The 13,796-nt window shown below is 46.5% G+C and overlaps 1 protein-coding gene and 1 long non-coding RNA gene across 4 annotated transcripts; one reads left to right on the forward strand and one right to left on the reverse strand.

The window, feature by feature from the left end:
* Nucleotides 1-920: 920 nt before the first annotated feature.
* On the reverse strand, nucleotides 921-12,649 carry xylt2 (xylosyltransferase II). Of its 3 annotated transcripts, none has more exons than XM_034594041.1 (12): nucleotides 12,476-12,649; nucleotides 7,414-7,960; nucleotides 6,654-6,829; nucleotides 5,131-5,333; nucleotides 4,751-4,831; nucleotides 4,376-4,592; nucleotides 3,899-4,075; nucleotides 3,506-3,762; nucleotides 3,202-3,397; nucleotides 2,486-2,819; nucleotides 1,582-2,224; nucleotides 921-1,490 (listed from the first exon to the last, which is right to left on the reverse strand). In XM_034594041.1, exons 1-11 carry the CDS (start codon nucleotides 12,647-12,649, stop codon nucleotides 1,902-1,904), a joined length of 2,685 nt encoding a protein of 894 aa, XP_034449932.1. In that variant the 3' UTR covers nucleotides 921-1,490; nucleotides 1,582-1,901. The 3 variants fall into 3 exon arrangements, with proteins under 3 accessions (XP_034449932.1, XP_034449933.1, XP_034449931.1); XM_034594042.1 differs by having other exon boundaries at nucleotides 1,582-2,221; nucleotides 7,414-7,963; XM_034594040.1 differs by having other exon boundaries at nucleotides 7,414-7,963.
* Nucleotides 12,550-13,574, forward strand: LOC117766797. The gene is made up of 3 exons (XR_004614749.1): nucleotides 12,550-12,690; nucleotides 13,213-13,461; nucleotides 13,554-13,574. It is a non-coding gene; the product is annotated as an uncharacterized LOC117766797 (long non-coding RNA).
* The last annotated feature ends 222 nt before the right edge of the window (nucleotides 13,575-13,796 follow it).

Here is a 13,796-nt window from a genome sequence, read left to right on the forward strand (position 1 = left end):
ATGTCACTGAACACGTGGACCGTCAAATACAACATAAGTAGTCAGCAGTTTTTAATGGTTTAACAGACACTTTTCTCTCATAATGTGTAGAAAAATAAAATCTGCTACGCTGATGACTCTGCTCGCTCGTCTCAATAGACCTGGGGTCTCACCGAAGCAGCTGTCCTGTGCAAGGTAAACAAGGTCACTTGAAAACTCATATGGTGGCCAACTACCACTAATGCAAAACTAAGACACAGACAGGGGCTTCACTATCCTCTGGAAAGGCGTTAATTGCACATCTCTGGAAACTACTCTCCCGTATAAGCCATTTGTCTTCTCAGCTAAGTAAAAGGCAGCTTAGATTCTCATGATCACACTAAAATAAAAACTTTTAAAAACATACAGTGTACCGTTTACCATCGTTTGATTGGAGGACTTAAACAGTTGAAATGAAATGCACCTTTAGAAATGAAATGGGAATAAACAACCAGTGAGGTAAACAGAGCACACGAGTGACAATACTGCATTTTTAAACTGATAAAACGGAGGAAAAACGTACACGTCCAACCAGGTTTGTGGTTTGAAACTCTTGCATTTAAAAAGGAAAGTTGTGACATGTTGGGAAACACAAAGCAGGCAGTAGCTGTGTATGTAGTGCGTAAACATGAGGTTGGTTATAAATATTCTCATTGGATTTAACTCTCAGAAAGAAAAGGTATTTCCCAAAATGTCAAACGTTTCCTTTTGCTTTTCAGTTTCATCTCTCTTCCCTTTGCTAAACTGACTTTGATTTGGTAAAACCAAATTGTATTTAAGCTGCAACATAAGGAATATTTAAAATGAATGGTTAATATGCAGTTATTTTCACAATTTACTGATTAATCATCGGTTAAAGTCTGAGACGACGTCTTATTTTGTCCAAGCAGATATCAAATCTACAGTGATGCAAGATTCTCACGTTGAACTGGTAAATATTCCGTTTTTTCTTGTACAAAGATCAACTGATCAATCAATAGACAAATCGATTAATTGACAAGCTCGTTGCAGCTCTAAATGACTTGAGCATTGTCACATCATTAAACTAAACGATCTCAACTCGAGCTCCACTCACTGTTGTTTTGAAGACTTGGACCACACCACACATCCGTATCCGCCACACGGACGTGAAACCGAGCATTTTCTCAGCGATTGTTTTATCAACTTTATCTGAGGGTGATTTTTGAATGCAATGAGACCTAAGGAACCCGCTCTCTGTGTCTGTTTCCTTACTTTTCCTAACCCCAGTGACAGTCATGTATTTAAAGATGTGTCTGTGCAACAGGACGTCATGTGTGATTCGAACAGGTGACGTGACCCTGACTTTATAAACGTCTGCTCCTCGCACTGTAACCGAGTGACCTCTGTGTGACGCCATAGTCTTACAGTAAAGTGCACTTCATCTGTCTGCTCCACATGCTTACACGGTAATGCTTCAAAATAAGCACAATTATATGATTCAGAGGTTTCTGCTCTCCCTTGAAATGAAGATCGAGGCGCAGCGAGGAGCCCCGACTCGAGTTTTAACAACCGCTTTCTGGTTCTTTCAACGCAGAGGAAAACTGAAACCTGTGTGCAACAACACATCTGGCATCCATGTAACCGTTCAGCAAACAATGACACAAGTCTACGCTTGCGATCTTCTATGTGCAAATATCCAGCAGTCGAATCCTCCGCTTTCTCGTCTGCATCACCAAAGAAAGTCCCGACTCCTCAGTGCAGAAAGTTTTCTTGTGGTTGTTTATGTGCCCCGGAGCTCTGAGCCGACCTTGGGGGCAAAATCCGGTTCACACAGGTTCTCCTGGATCTCCCTAGTGTAGGTCCAGCTCTCCCTCTTTCTTCCTGTGTATGTGTTACAGTCTACATTCTCTCCTCTCTTGGGGCTACCTGATACGCCCGTCACTTTTGACAGGGCCCAGTTCCGACTTGGGGTCCGGGGACAGAGAGCTCCAGGAGGTTTTGGAGCAAGGTCCCAGTGCTGGGCAGGAGGAAGTCTGTGTGGTGCACAGGTTGCCCATAACCCAGAAGGTCCTCACACCACTGTCCACCCACTCTTCAAGGGGCAGACCCACGAGCTGGGCTTTACGCTGGGCCTCCCGCATGGCAGGCTCCTGGGGAGGCAGCTTCAGCATGGAGCTCAGCTGCTGGAAACTCTGCTCCAGGTACATGTTCCCCGGAGGACCTGCATGGAGCCAGCTGTCCTCTTCTGGACGGGACATTCATGTTCGCAGACAAAGAGAAAATGAAAGAGGGGAAATCCATCACATCACTTATCACTTATATCTCATATTAATGAATACTGTAGTGATAGCCTGAATAATTTATGAACAAGAATATGGAAATATGTTCATTAATGCTTGGTGTCTTTATTAGACTTGGTAGAATGTACTGACAGACACATTGTTGGATTTGATTTAAAGAAAATAAGAAAAAGATGGACTATTATGAGCGTTATCCTCAAACTCACCTTTGCGTAGTGGCTCCTTATCTTTGAAGGTTAGCGGCATGACAAGGAAGCGAACTTCTGCCACGCGCTCCCATTGCTTTAACACCCGCACTGTCCAGGTCCCGGGCCGCAGGGGGCGCTGCAGCGGCGGTTTGTACTGGGTGTACTCTGCATCCACATCCACTGTGATGTCGTACGACGACGCCACCACCAGAGCCGGGTCGAGCCACACGATAGTGGCTGTGAGGTTGGGACCACGGGCCCAATTCTGGACTGCCAGCGGTTCATCCAGAGGTCCGATCACCCCACCGAAGTTACGGAAGATTCTCTCTTTGGGATCCCACTCTGTGCCGATCTGTCGGGGAGAAACAAAAAGATTCAGTCAGTACCGTCCTGAAATAACAGTGTGTAATGTGGCCCAGTAAAGCGAAACAATGTCTCCTACATTTTGAGCACTAGAGGACAAGGTAAATGAATGTGTTAGAACTTTCTGCACTCACCATCCTCCCAATATTAATCTTTAAACCTAATTAATCTTCAAAGTTCAGCTGTGGTCAGATCAAGCCCTGATCCTATCACCACAGTCTTTACATATCAGGGAGAGAATCTTTCTACGCAGCGGTTTTCTTAAGGGGGCCTTCATCTTTAAGGCTGAAGGATATACATGTTATTTTAAGAATAAGCATCTATCATAAGTCACGCACAAGAGAAGAGCTTCTCCCCCAGAGGGCACTTACTTCCAGATTCTTCAGCCTTTCAAACTCTTTCAGGTTCTTCTCGAGAACGAACGAGGCCTGCGGCACTGCCCACATCTCCAGCGTCTCCCTGACCTTTGACCCCACAGCCTGAGTTTCCTGACGCACCACGTACCCTTGGAAATGGTCGTCATAGAAGTACAAGTGTACCGATAGAGGGTAGCCTACTGGTTCAAACCTAATGGGAGGGAGTACATAAACCATTAATAACAAATGAAAGTAATGTGTATTTAATTTAATAGAGGAATATACTGTATCAGCCACAGTACAAAGACAAACTTCCTACCTGCAGGACTCCACATTGCTCTGAGCCGTGGCCAGATTCTTCAGACCCAGGCGAAAGAAAGACGTGTAAGCAGTGAGAGCCACGTCCCTGAGAGAGCCGACGCTGTCCGACTGCTCGAACACGCTCTCCCAGTACGCCTTGATGGCGATGGTGCCCGGAGCGTACTGGCCGTAGAGGTGAGTGTCCAGGATGTCTATGGCCTCTTGGTTCACCGACGACTCAAATTTACGGGCAAAGAATGTGGGACGGGTCAGTTGCTGTCGAAGAGAAAGAGAGAAAGGGCGAAAATGAACCAAACTGGTGGTAAAATAAACCTGTAAGAAAGTGGAACTTGAAGCCACGAGACAAAACAGGTTGGAGTTGGGGTTCTGTGCTACACTCTGGCTCCCTTACCTGTATCCGGATGAGGTCTTGCGGTTTGAAATCATTGGGCGAGCAGCCACACCAGTCGACAATGTGCTTGTACTGACATTTACAGCCAAGCTTACGATTCCAGTTGGTGACCCGCAGGTTGTTGTCCACCAGGCTGTCACACATGTGACTGTTCCCCAGCACCGTGTGGAAGAAAGACTGGGGAGAAAGTGCTGGGGTCAATACAATATTTCTGCTGTGCAACACAACAAAGAGGGTGAAGATACTGTGCCTAAACGGTTTCTAACGCACCTACTTCAGATTGCAAAAGGTCGTGCATGTATAGCATCGAGCGACAGCGAACAAACCACTGAGAAATTGAACCACGCAGTTGGATAAATGCTAATAAACCCTCCTCTCGTCTGGCATCTCTGCTGAACACTACGCCCCAAAAGCTTTAAATATTACATTATCTCTACTAAATACAGGATATAAACAGACCACCTGAGGCCCACTTACCTCAGCGGGGAGCAGGGCGTAGGAATAGAACTGCTTCAGCCCTGTAACCAGGTCATCCTGGGAGTTGATGACATACTCCACAAAGCGGCGGGTGAGCGCAAACCAATCAGAGCCACCTGAGACCTCCAGGCCTTCTGGTATGCCGCGCTCCCCGAGGCGCCACATGTGGTTGTCACACTCGTGGAAGAGGCGGTCGAGGCCCTGCTTTTTAATGAACCTGGGAAACAGAATAGTGATATATAAATAATAAATGATCACATGAGTTTGCACAGACATCCATTAAAGGCTAAATGTTTTATTTAATTTGCCGCCTTCTTGTTTATATATTATGAGATGTGTTTTTATGGATTTGTGTTGAAGCTATAGCATCCTCACCGTGCATTCTCTCTCCCGTGTGACTTGAGGAAGTTCTTGTCTCTGTGCTGCGACAGGAAAGCCACCAGTTCATCATTGGTCCTGCAGGGGGGCGTGAAGGTGAGTATTAAAAGGAATACAGGTTAGGTCTAGAGGACTCTTTGGAAATAAAGGGCTTGAATAAGTGTGGTGCTGGTTGACAAAATCAACAACTTTGAGGAAAAATAACAAAAAGCTCCACAAAGTATTTAGCACCAACATATTTAACATTTGAACAACCTGACCACAGAGTTTAAAGTCAGTGCAAAGCCATTCTCAGACATAACTGGTATGTTTTTGTTTGGTCTTTGTTTTATGGAGGTTATCTGAATCTCCACTGTTACCGCATATGGCCGACCAACCTGGTGGGGAAGTCTGTGGCGCTGAGATTGACGAAAAAATCCCATTTCCAGTCCATCATGGAGAGCAGGTCCTGCATGCTGCGTAGGTAAGCCTTCAGGAGGCTGGCACCCCCCCAGATGGTGATCATCCTCCAGGGCGTGGCTCGCACATTTGGGAACTGCTGGGCAATCTGCAGGACCTCGCGGTGCAAGTAGCCGGACCGCTGGAGGATTTAAAAGCAAAAGGTCGAACGGTTACACAAGTTGCGTTTCTGCATCACCGGTGTAATCCAGTTTTAGCTGTGTTACAGTTCTGCAGCTGCCACTGTGCCAGGACAACCACACAAAGCTGGCTTACGCTGAAAGAGAATCCGATCCGAGAGGAACACAAGTCACATGGTGCTTTCTACTGCGCATAAAACAATCAGAATAAGCCATTTTTGCCTCGTGGTAGGTTGACTGCTTCTTTCTTTAAGTGGCTGTAGGTGACAGCGAGACAGAAACAAATGAACTAAGCTTAGAGGACAGTCTGGAGGGAACTGCAGAGGAGGGATTCGACATCAGCAGGGAATAGAGGATGAGATGGAGAAAGTCAAAGAGCTGACAGGTATTCAAGCTTTAAGCAGATGCATTAAAAGTGGTGAAAGATACAGTGAGCATGTGTGACCATGTGTGTGAGGACTGCAGGAAACCAAAATCTGTGGGTTCAAAATTCCTCATTTCAACTTAATCGGTTGGTTGATTATTTACCAGCCGATTAACCAACATGTAACCTACTCTGAACTGTATTAAATAAAGAGAAAGGATTTGCCAAGACTATGTGGGTGACCTGATTGTGTTCAGAAAGGAGAGCAGAGTGACAATGATCCTGAACTCACACTCCTCACTGGCATACAGCAGGAAAAAAGGAAAGACGTATGATAGTGAAGTGCAGACGAGCGATTCCAGTACACGACCTGTTTTAGAGCCTCATCTCTCAAACAGGCTTTTGCCTCAGAGATGGATGAGGTCTGGCTGGCACCTTGTCTGTGATTGTGTCTGTGGTGTGTCTGTCCTACTGACTCCTTATTCATCACTGCCTCCGGTGAGCCGCTCCACCGCCCCTTGGCAGCAGAACAGGTTGGACTCTGTAACCTTTCCGGCTGCACAGGTGCACTGACAGCAGGCGCCTGCACCTCTGCTGTCCGCGCTCCACACACCTGAGGTCCCGGCCTCGCCATCAGCAGCCACACATTTGTCTTTCGCCTTCCAACTGCACATGACAGCAGACCTTTCCTCCACTAAATCCAGCCCCTAAGAATAACCACTCTTCGCTCTATCCAGGCTAATCCCCTTTACCATACTGTGAGACCCGTGGGATAAATATAACCTTCATAATGCAGGAAGACCTAAACGGTTAAAGCTTGGTGGTGAGCTCAGTGCAGCAGGCACCAAGCAGGGATGTTCAGCTTTAGCATGGATAAACAATACCGTAGGTCCCAATCACCAGGACGTTGCACAAGCACATCGCAGAGAACGTACAGTAGTGAATGAACTGGGATTACCTTGTCTACATGGATGTAGTAGTAGTGGTCACGGTGGTAAATGGCTTTGATGAGACGCTTGAGCTGCCGTATGGCTCGGCCGTGGACCATCAGAACAAAAGCCACCCTGATGGGGTTCTCCACTTTGGACAGGCTGTTGTCCAGCTCGCCAACGGCCTGAACCGGATTTATTATACCTGAACAAAGAGGATGCAGGAATTGAGGATTCAAGAGTTGTTGTTCAATGGTTCACAGTCGGCTGTATAATGGGTTTAAATCAGAAGTGGACTTTTTTTAAAAAGGCATTAAAATATTGTCTTTGTTACTTCATTTTTTTAGATTCCCTCAAACAAGCTTCCCATGCACACATGCTGCCAAGTGTGTTCACTGGAATGCACAACTCAGCCAGAGGCGTGGGCTCAGCGGTCTGCTCAACTACATCCCTTAAACTATTCTATAATCGTGTAGTAAATGTACACACAAGTTCGCTGGATAGAAAATGAGACATGTGCAATGCAATTGGCTTGCTTATGATTCTAACTCACTTAGTGTAGATTAATAAGTCTAATGTCTGTTATTAGTATTTTAATAAAATCCTTCTGACTCATAAATGTACATTTATGATCTCTGAGTTAGGATTTTGTTGATGTATCATTTCATTCATTTGAAAATAAATCAGTAAATGAAAATTAAACCAATAAATGATCAGAAAGTTCAGTGTGTAAACTACTTCATCATCATCATCATCAAACCATCTGAGTTCACTTTAAAAGCTTCTCACCGAGTTGGGGGCAGAACTGAGGAAGGGCGTTTGGCATGAGCAGACCAGCCTGATGCTGGCACACGAGGTTGGCGATCTCTTGTCGGCACTGCTGGGACCCAGCGCGATGGAGGGCGGAGAGGGCGTCCTTGCCTATGATGTCGCACTTGGGCACAAAGTCACTGCTGGGGGCTTGGTGTGCGCCGTCCACACTGCCCGGCTCCCCTGGAATGGCGGCGGCAGCAGCAGGTAGCTTAACTGCCCCATCCGCGCCTCCTCGGGTCTCGCTAAAGTTGCGGCTGCTTGACAGGTCAGGGGGGATGACACCATCCATTCCAGCGCCCGTCATCACCCGCTCCTGGGGAGACTTCTGCTTGATGCTGGGCTTCCCTCCTCGCCGGCTGGTTCCTCTCCTCAGCGCGCTGGCTGCTGTGCCCCCTGTCCTCTCCAACCTGGCGCTCCATCTGCCCTTGTTCCTCACTGACAGAGAGTTTTGTTTCTCCCAAAGTGCGGGGTCTCTCTTGGGGTCCTGGCTGTTGTGGTCTGGCAACTTAGACCGTCGTGATTTCTTCTGAGGAGAAAGAGAGGGGAAGAGAAGAAAGCAGGACAGAGAGCGAGGGAGAGAGGAAAAGAGGGGGAGAGAGAGGCATTGAATAAAAATATGATTCTGTTTCCATCCCATAAGAACATCCTGGACAAACACCACTGAGAAGAGGCGTTGATTCACAATCCAAGAATGACATAAGGTAAACAAAGACCTGCAATGACACCACAGCAGACAGAGCCCCTGAGGGAAGGATGTGTTTACTTGGTTTTGTTTTTTATCCCAATTTCTCTGATCTGGGTTATTTTTAGCTCAGCCTCCTCCTTTTTGTGAAGCTAATCTGCAAAAAGCAGAGCTCACACACACACACACACACACACACACACACACACACACACACACACACACACACACACACACACACACACACACACACACACACACACACACACACACACACACACACACACACACACACACACACACACACACACACACACACAAAAAGATGCATAATGAAACCTGCAAATCACTGCAAAAACCTCAACAAACCTGTGTCTGTAACCCCTGGCAAAAACTGCAAAGAAGGTGTAAACACAGGTGCGTGTGTTCACAAACCCTTCACACACACAGGGAAACGGCATGAGTGTCAGACGTTAAGGAGGTTACATAGAGAATCCTTGTATTTATTTCAGGCAATAGACACATTAAACTCTGAGCAATCTAAAATTTTGTTTTGGCTGTAAGATCCTAAGTCGAGGGAGTGTTTGTCATGGTTGTGGATCAGTGAAAAATATAAATATATCAGGCAAATCCAAGATAAGAGTTGAGCTGTGTGTTTCCCCAACAGGAAAAAAAAGTTTGAACATGAATAAAAAGCAGGACTAATTAAATAAACCTAATTATACTTCTCCATCACTTCCTCTGTTGTATTTCTGTGTCCCGAGTACACAGTTTGGCTTCAAAGTGAGAGCACGGAGAGAATCAGTCTCACTGGAGCACAAATCACACCTCCAAAAATGGAAGGCAAAAAAAATTAAATAACAGTACGTAGAACGTTTTTTAAAAATCGTATGCTTTGGCACCGCAGAATACTGGATCACACCAAAAAGCCCTTCCGAGAGGAGGAAGCAGAGAGAGAAGCGAGTGGGCTGAGAGCTTTCTGCTTCTGTCAGACGGCCGGCTCGCTCGCCTCATGCCGCTGGAACGCCGACAGCCCAGAGACGGTGGGAACAGAGGAGGGGGCTGGAGCCAGATAATGCACTGCCAATGAACCTGCTGCCAACTAGTACAGCACAGTCAGCCACTGATTGCCAACTACACCCTGAATCCCCATTACAGTGGGCACGGTAGAGCCCGGATACAGTTTAGTCTGGGGAGCTTCTTTCAGGGAGTTTACAAACCAAGTTGTTCATTTTGTGGAACACATTTGAGCGGGTTTAATAAACTCACCTTTCAAGCCATGCAGTAAATTCTAATCAGAGTGTGTCAAAGTGACAGCACTGGCCTTCAATCTAAAATAATTAAAGTCCAACAGCACCTGAAAGTGACGTGAAGAAAGCAGCTTTTACAATCACACGTTATTGCAGTGCAATGAGTGCATGTAAATGGATTTTCAAATTTCTGCCTTTATCATTTTTCTGTGCATGTAAAATGGCTTGTTAGTTAAACAACAAAGCTAGAAAACAACAGTAAGGATAAGACCGCTGTTTGCAGCAGTGTCTATTAAAAATAATAATAATAATTCTGTTTTTGATCTCAATTACAAACTGAATCATAAAGGATAATATTTTTGAAAATTGTATGCATTTTTCTTTCCATCAGTAGGACCTGTTCTTTCCGTGGTGGCTCACAGCTACAAAGGTAATATGTAAACTATGTGTGAAGAACATGCTGTCTCACTTTTGTCAGCTAACATTGATTAAAAAAAGAATCCTTGCTGCTTTCGTAAATGTTCTCATACAGAAGACAAGCGCACAGCGGCTGGGGGGGGGGGCCAACGCCTTTCCTTATCACCCGATTTCACAGCTTTTAATTAACACCATCATGTCAAAAATGTATTGATTCAAAAGAAAGCTGCGCTGCCTCTTTACTTTCCAATTAAAGTTGAGTGAAACCGTATCAGCGTCGCCATCTGCTGAAGTGAGAAGCAGCAGCAGCAGCAGCAGCAGCAGGCACCCGTCTCTGCAGGAAAGTGTGGGAAAGCAGAGGATGATACAAGGATGACAGAGTTGTCATCCTCTCTCCTGAAAATCCTTTCCCTCTTCCATACAGGGGCTTTATTTGAATGCGTGTGGCATTCACAGCAAGACACCGATTAGAGCAGATGTGAGCTAAAGCAGCACACAGAGGGACACCAGCCTCGCTCGCTCATGCTCTGTTCAGAGGTGAATTATTGATTATTCATTCTAAATATATATGACAACTGTCAAATATCCAAAGACCCTGTGCACTGCTATTTGCATAGATTTCTGCCGGCTCCATGAAACGCTGACATGCACATGAAGCAGCAGTGTCACGATTCCCAAGCCTGAACTCACAGGAGAATGAATGAGACACGTTTTAACCATAAAAGAAAGAAAGAGAACAATTTGTGCAGATTCTCTTTTTGGTTCTTATGCAATGTCGCGTCCAAATCCAGTGATCAGAATATTTTTTCCCTATAAACCAACATGTGTTTGTCTGCGAAAGCAAATCTTGATTTCTAAAAATGTCTCTACAGACCTATCTCAGCTACAGTAAACCAAAAACCCCTTTACACATTTTTCTGTATCTTTGCTGAGACATGTTTAAACCTGCACCTGATGAAGCAGCAGAGAGCCCTGAGGCTGGTGAAGCAAACAGGTGGTAGAGGTTAAAATGAACAACACTTCTGCAAAATGATGAAGAACATGTTGGAGTTCCTGTTTTACAGTTACAATTCCATGTTCAAGTGTGGACAAAGTAAATTGATTTCTTCATCTGGGCTGGTGTAATTCATGTTAACGTATAGCTGCAAACTGTCAGGAACCTGGGAATTAACCTTTGACTTTACTATAAGCTCATAGCTTTAACCAAAATGGTCCACAGCAAATCATTTCAACGCTCGACCCAAGGGACTGACTACAGAATCATGACCCTTCATTTCCCTCCTTTAAGGGTCAAACTGTCCCAGACGTAGCCTCGGTTACATCTGCTGCCTGCTGCCTACCCATCAGACACAGAACTGCAAACTATCCAGGACCCGTGGAACTTTCTCAGGACTTTGTCTTTCACATATTGAGAACAAAGGAGGAGATTGTCCATGTCCGACACATTCAAAACAATAGGAAAAAGGTCTCTTAGGTTTTGCGTCTGTCACATGTTAGAAGATTAATCAATGTGTCTACTCGCTCGTGGTAAAATCTCCGGACATAATCCTGCTGTACGTGCACGTGGGCTCACTCTGACATTATCTGGAGTTGTTACTGGAGGTTTGAACTCCAGAGAATGTCGGGAACAAGGAGAAGATCTGGAGGTCAGAGCATGTCTGAAAGTAGCTCATGTTGAAAGGAATATACCAACTTATCACACCATGACCGTGAGGCAGCACGCGTCCCACTTCAGGCTACAACTTGCATTCCTGTGGCTTTATCAGTACTAACACACACACACACACACACACACACACACACACACACACACACACACACACACACACACACACACACACACACACACACACACACACACACACACACACACACACCTTAGTGTGAGGAAACAGACAGTGCCCCAGGTAGCCCCAGGTAGCCCCCCCCTCCTCCAGGTGTGCGAGAGAGACACAGAGATAAGTTTCTCACAGAGGAGGAAACTCTCTACTTAACTTTAACCTTCATCTCCCTCTCTGAGTGAGGAGGGTGAGGAGGGTGAGGAGGGTGAGGAGGGTGAGGAGGGTGAGGGTCTGAGCAGAACAGAGGGTATATGAGTAACAACACTGAATAATAACCATATGAAACAGATCCTGGATCTGCTGGGACAGTGACTCGTCAGTGAGTCTCACACAAAGTTGCATCACTTCATAGAGCTGCTCTTCTTCTTCATCTTCTTCATCTCCGTGTGATTCCATCGTCACATTTCTTCGCAGCACAGGGACTCGAAATGAAATGTAAACACAGCCACCGGCGACCAGAGCAAAGCTGCTGCCGCTTAAACGAGCCACACACCGGAGAACCGGAGCTGTCACAGCCGCTAATCCCGGTTATTAGCGCGTGTGTTTGATGCCGCGGCCAGTGACAGACAGACAGGACGGAGAGGGGACAGACAGGGAGGGACAGACAGAGGGACAGACAGACAGACAGGAGAGAACAGGACAGGTCCGGCTGTAGTGAAATGTCTCGCTGCGCACCCCCCACATCCCCAGTAGCCTGCTAACGTAGCTAGCCTCGGTTAGCCTCTCCGTATCACAACACACGGATGAGCTGAGCTAAGCTAAGCGCTAACGGCGACCCCAGCCGCTGCCGTGCCCCGGACAAATAACCGGGGGCTGCGGGCAGGGGGGGGGGGAAGACAGTCGCTCACCTCGGCCTCGCCCTCCTCCAGGCTCCGCAGGCTCCATACGACCAGACCCTGGACCAGGAGGATGGTTAACGCGGCGGCGATCGCGAGTCTGTACCGTCGGAGCAGTTTCTGTACCCGAGCGCTGGCCACCATCTTTACCACCGCCGCGCGACCGGGAGCGCGGCCACGGCGCATACTGAGCTGCGCGGGCACGCGGCGGCGCTCGCCATCCGCAGGTTGGTCAAAGTTTGGAGAGAAAGTTTTTAATAGATGGATGGATGAGAGAGAGAAAGAGAGAGAGAGAGAGAGAAATAAAGACAGAGAGAGAGAGAGAGAGAGAGAGAGACAGACAGATAGATAGATAGGAGAGAGAGAGAGAGAGAGAGAGAGAGAGAGAGAGAGAGAGAGAGAGAGAGAGACAGACAGACAGACAGACAGACAGACAGACAGACAGAGAGAGACAGACAGACAGACAGACAGACAGACAGACAGACAGACAGACAGACAGACAGACAGACAGACAGACAGACAGACAGACAGATAGATAGATAGGAGAGAGAGAGAGAGAGAGAGAGAGAGAGAGAGAGAGAGAGAGAGACAGACAGACAGACAGACAGACAGACAGACAGACAGAGAGAGAGACAGACAGACAGACAGAGAGAGAGAGAGAGAGACAGATAGATAGATAGAATAGCTTTCTGAATCAAAGCTATTCTATTCCTTTGAGTGAATTGGGTTGAGTTTCTTCTCTAATGCAGACCCAGGTGAACTGGAGAGGTCAACCGTGCAGTGACCTGCTGCTTCCCCACCATGGGTCAGGATTAACCCTCTAGGAGGCCGAGTTGTCAGGACACTATTGACCTGCTGACCCCCCCCCCCCCCCCCCCCAGTCCCCCGGAAACAAAGCAGTGCACTATACGGAAACAGTCAATCGACAAGTTAATTAAGGCAACAACTTCAGTACGATTAAAATATTCAAGTGAAAATAGTTGTTGGTTGCTCTTCTGGTATGATGGAAAAATTCTACTCTTCGACACATGAAACAGAACTTCCTCGACGTAGGTTATAATACAGTTTCTCTTTCTTTTTTTTTATTCAGGCTTCATCTTTAGACATTAGAGTCCCTCTTGTGTCTCCGGACCTTACAACATATGTCTCACCATGAGGCCTTTTTGAGCTGTTCCCTGTATCAACAGACTGAAGTTTGGGGGTTGACTTCCTTCTCTTCGGGAAATTACAACAGCAGATCCGATTTCTCCCTGCTGCCTTCGGTCCATTATAAAATGTACTGATTAGTCTTATGGTCCAAAGTGTATATAGTTCATACTGAGGAGCTCTGTGC

This window comes from Hippoglossus hippoglossus, chromosome 8 (assembly GCF_009819705.1).
Source record: "Hippoglossus hippoglossus isolate fHipHip1 chromosome 8, fHipHip1.pri, whole genome shotgun sequence".
Taxonomy (NCBI): domain Eukaryota; kingdom Metazoa; phylum Chordata; class Actinopteri; order Pleuronectiformes; family Pleuronectidae; genus Hippoglossus; species Hippoglossus hippoglossus.

Excerpts from the sequence above, each read along its gene's own strand:
- xylt2 (XM_034594040.1), bottom strand. The coding sequence starts at position 12,649 with ATGCGCCGTGGCCGCGCTCCCGGTCGCGCGGCGGTGGTAAAGATGGTG. Across the intron at positions 5,334-6,653 it reads ACTACATCCATGTAGACAAG|CGGTCCGGCTACTTGCACCG; the intron begins GTAATCCCAGTT and ends TAAATCCTCCAG. Across the intron at positions 4,832-5,130 it reads GCCACAGACTTCCCCACCAG|GACCAATGATGAACTGGTGG; the intron begins GTTGGTCGGCCA and ends GCCCCCCTGCAG.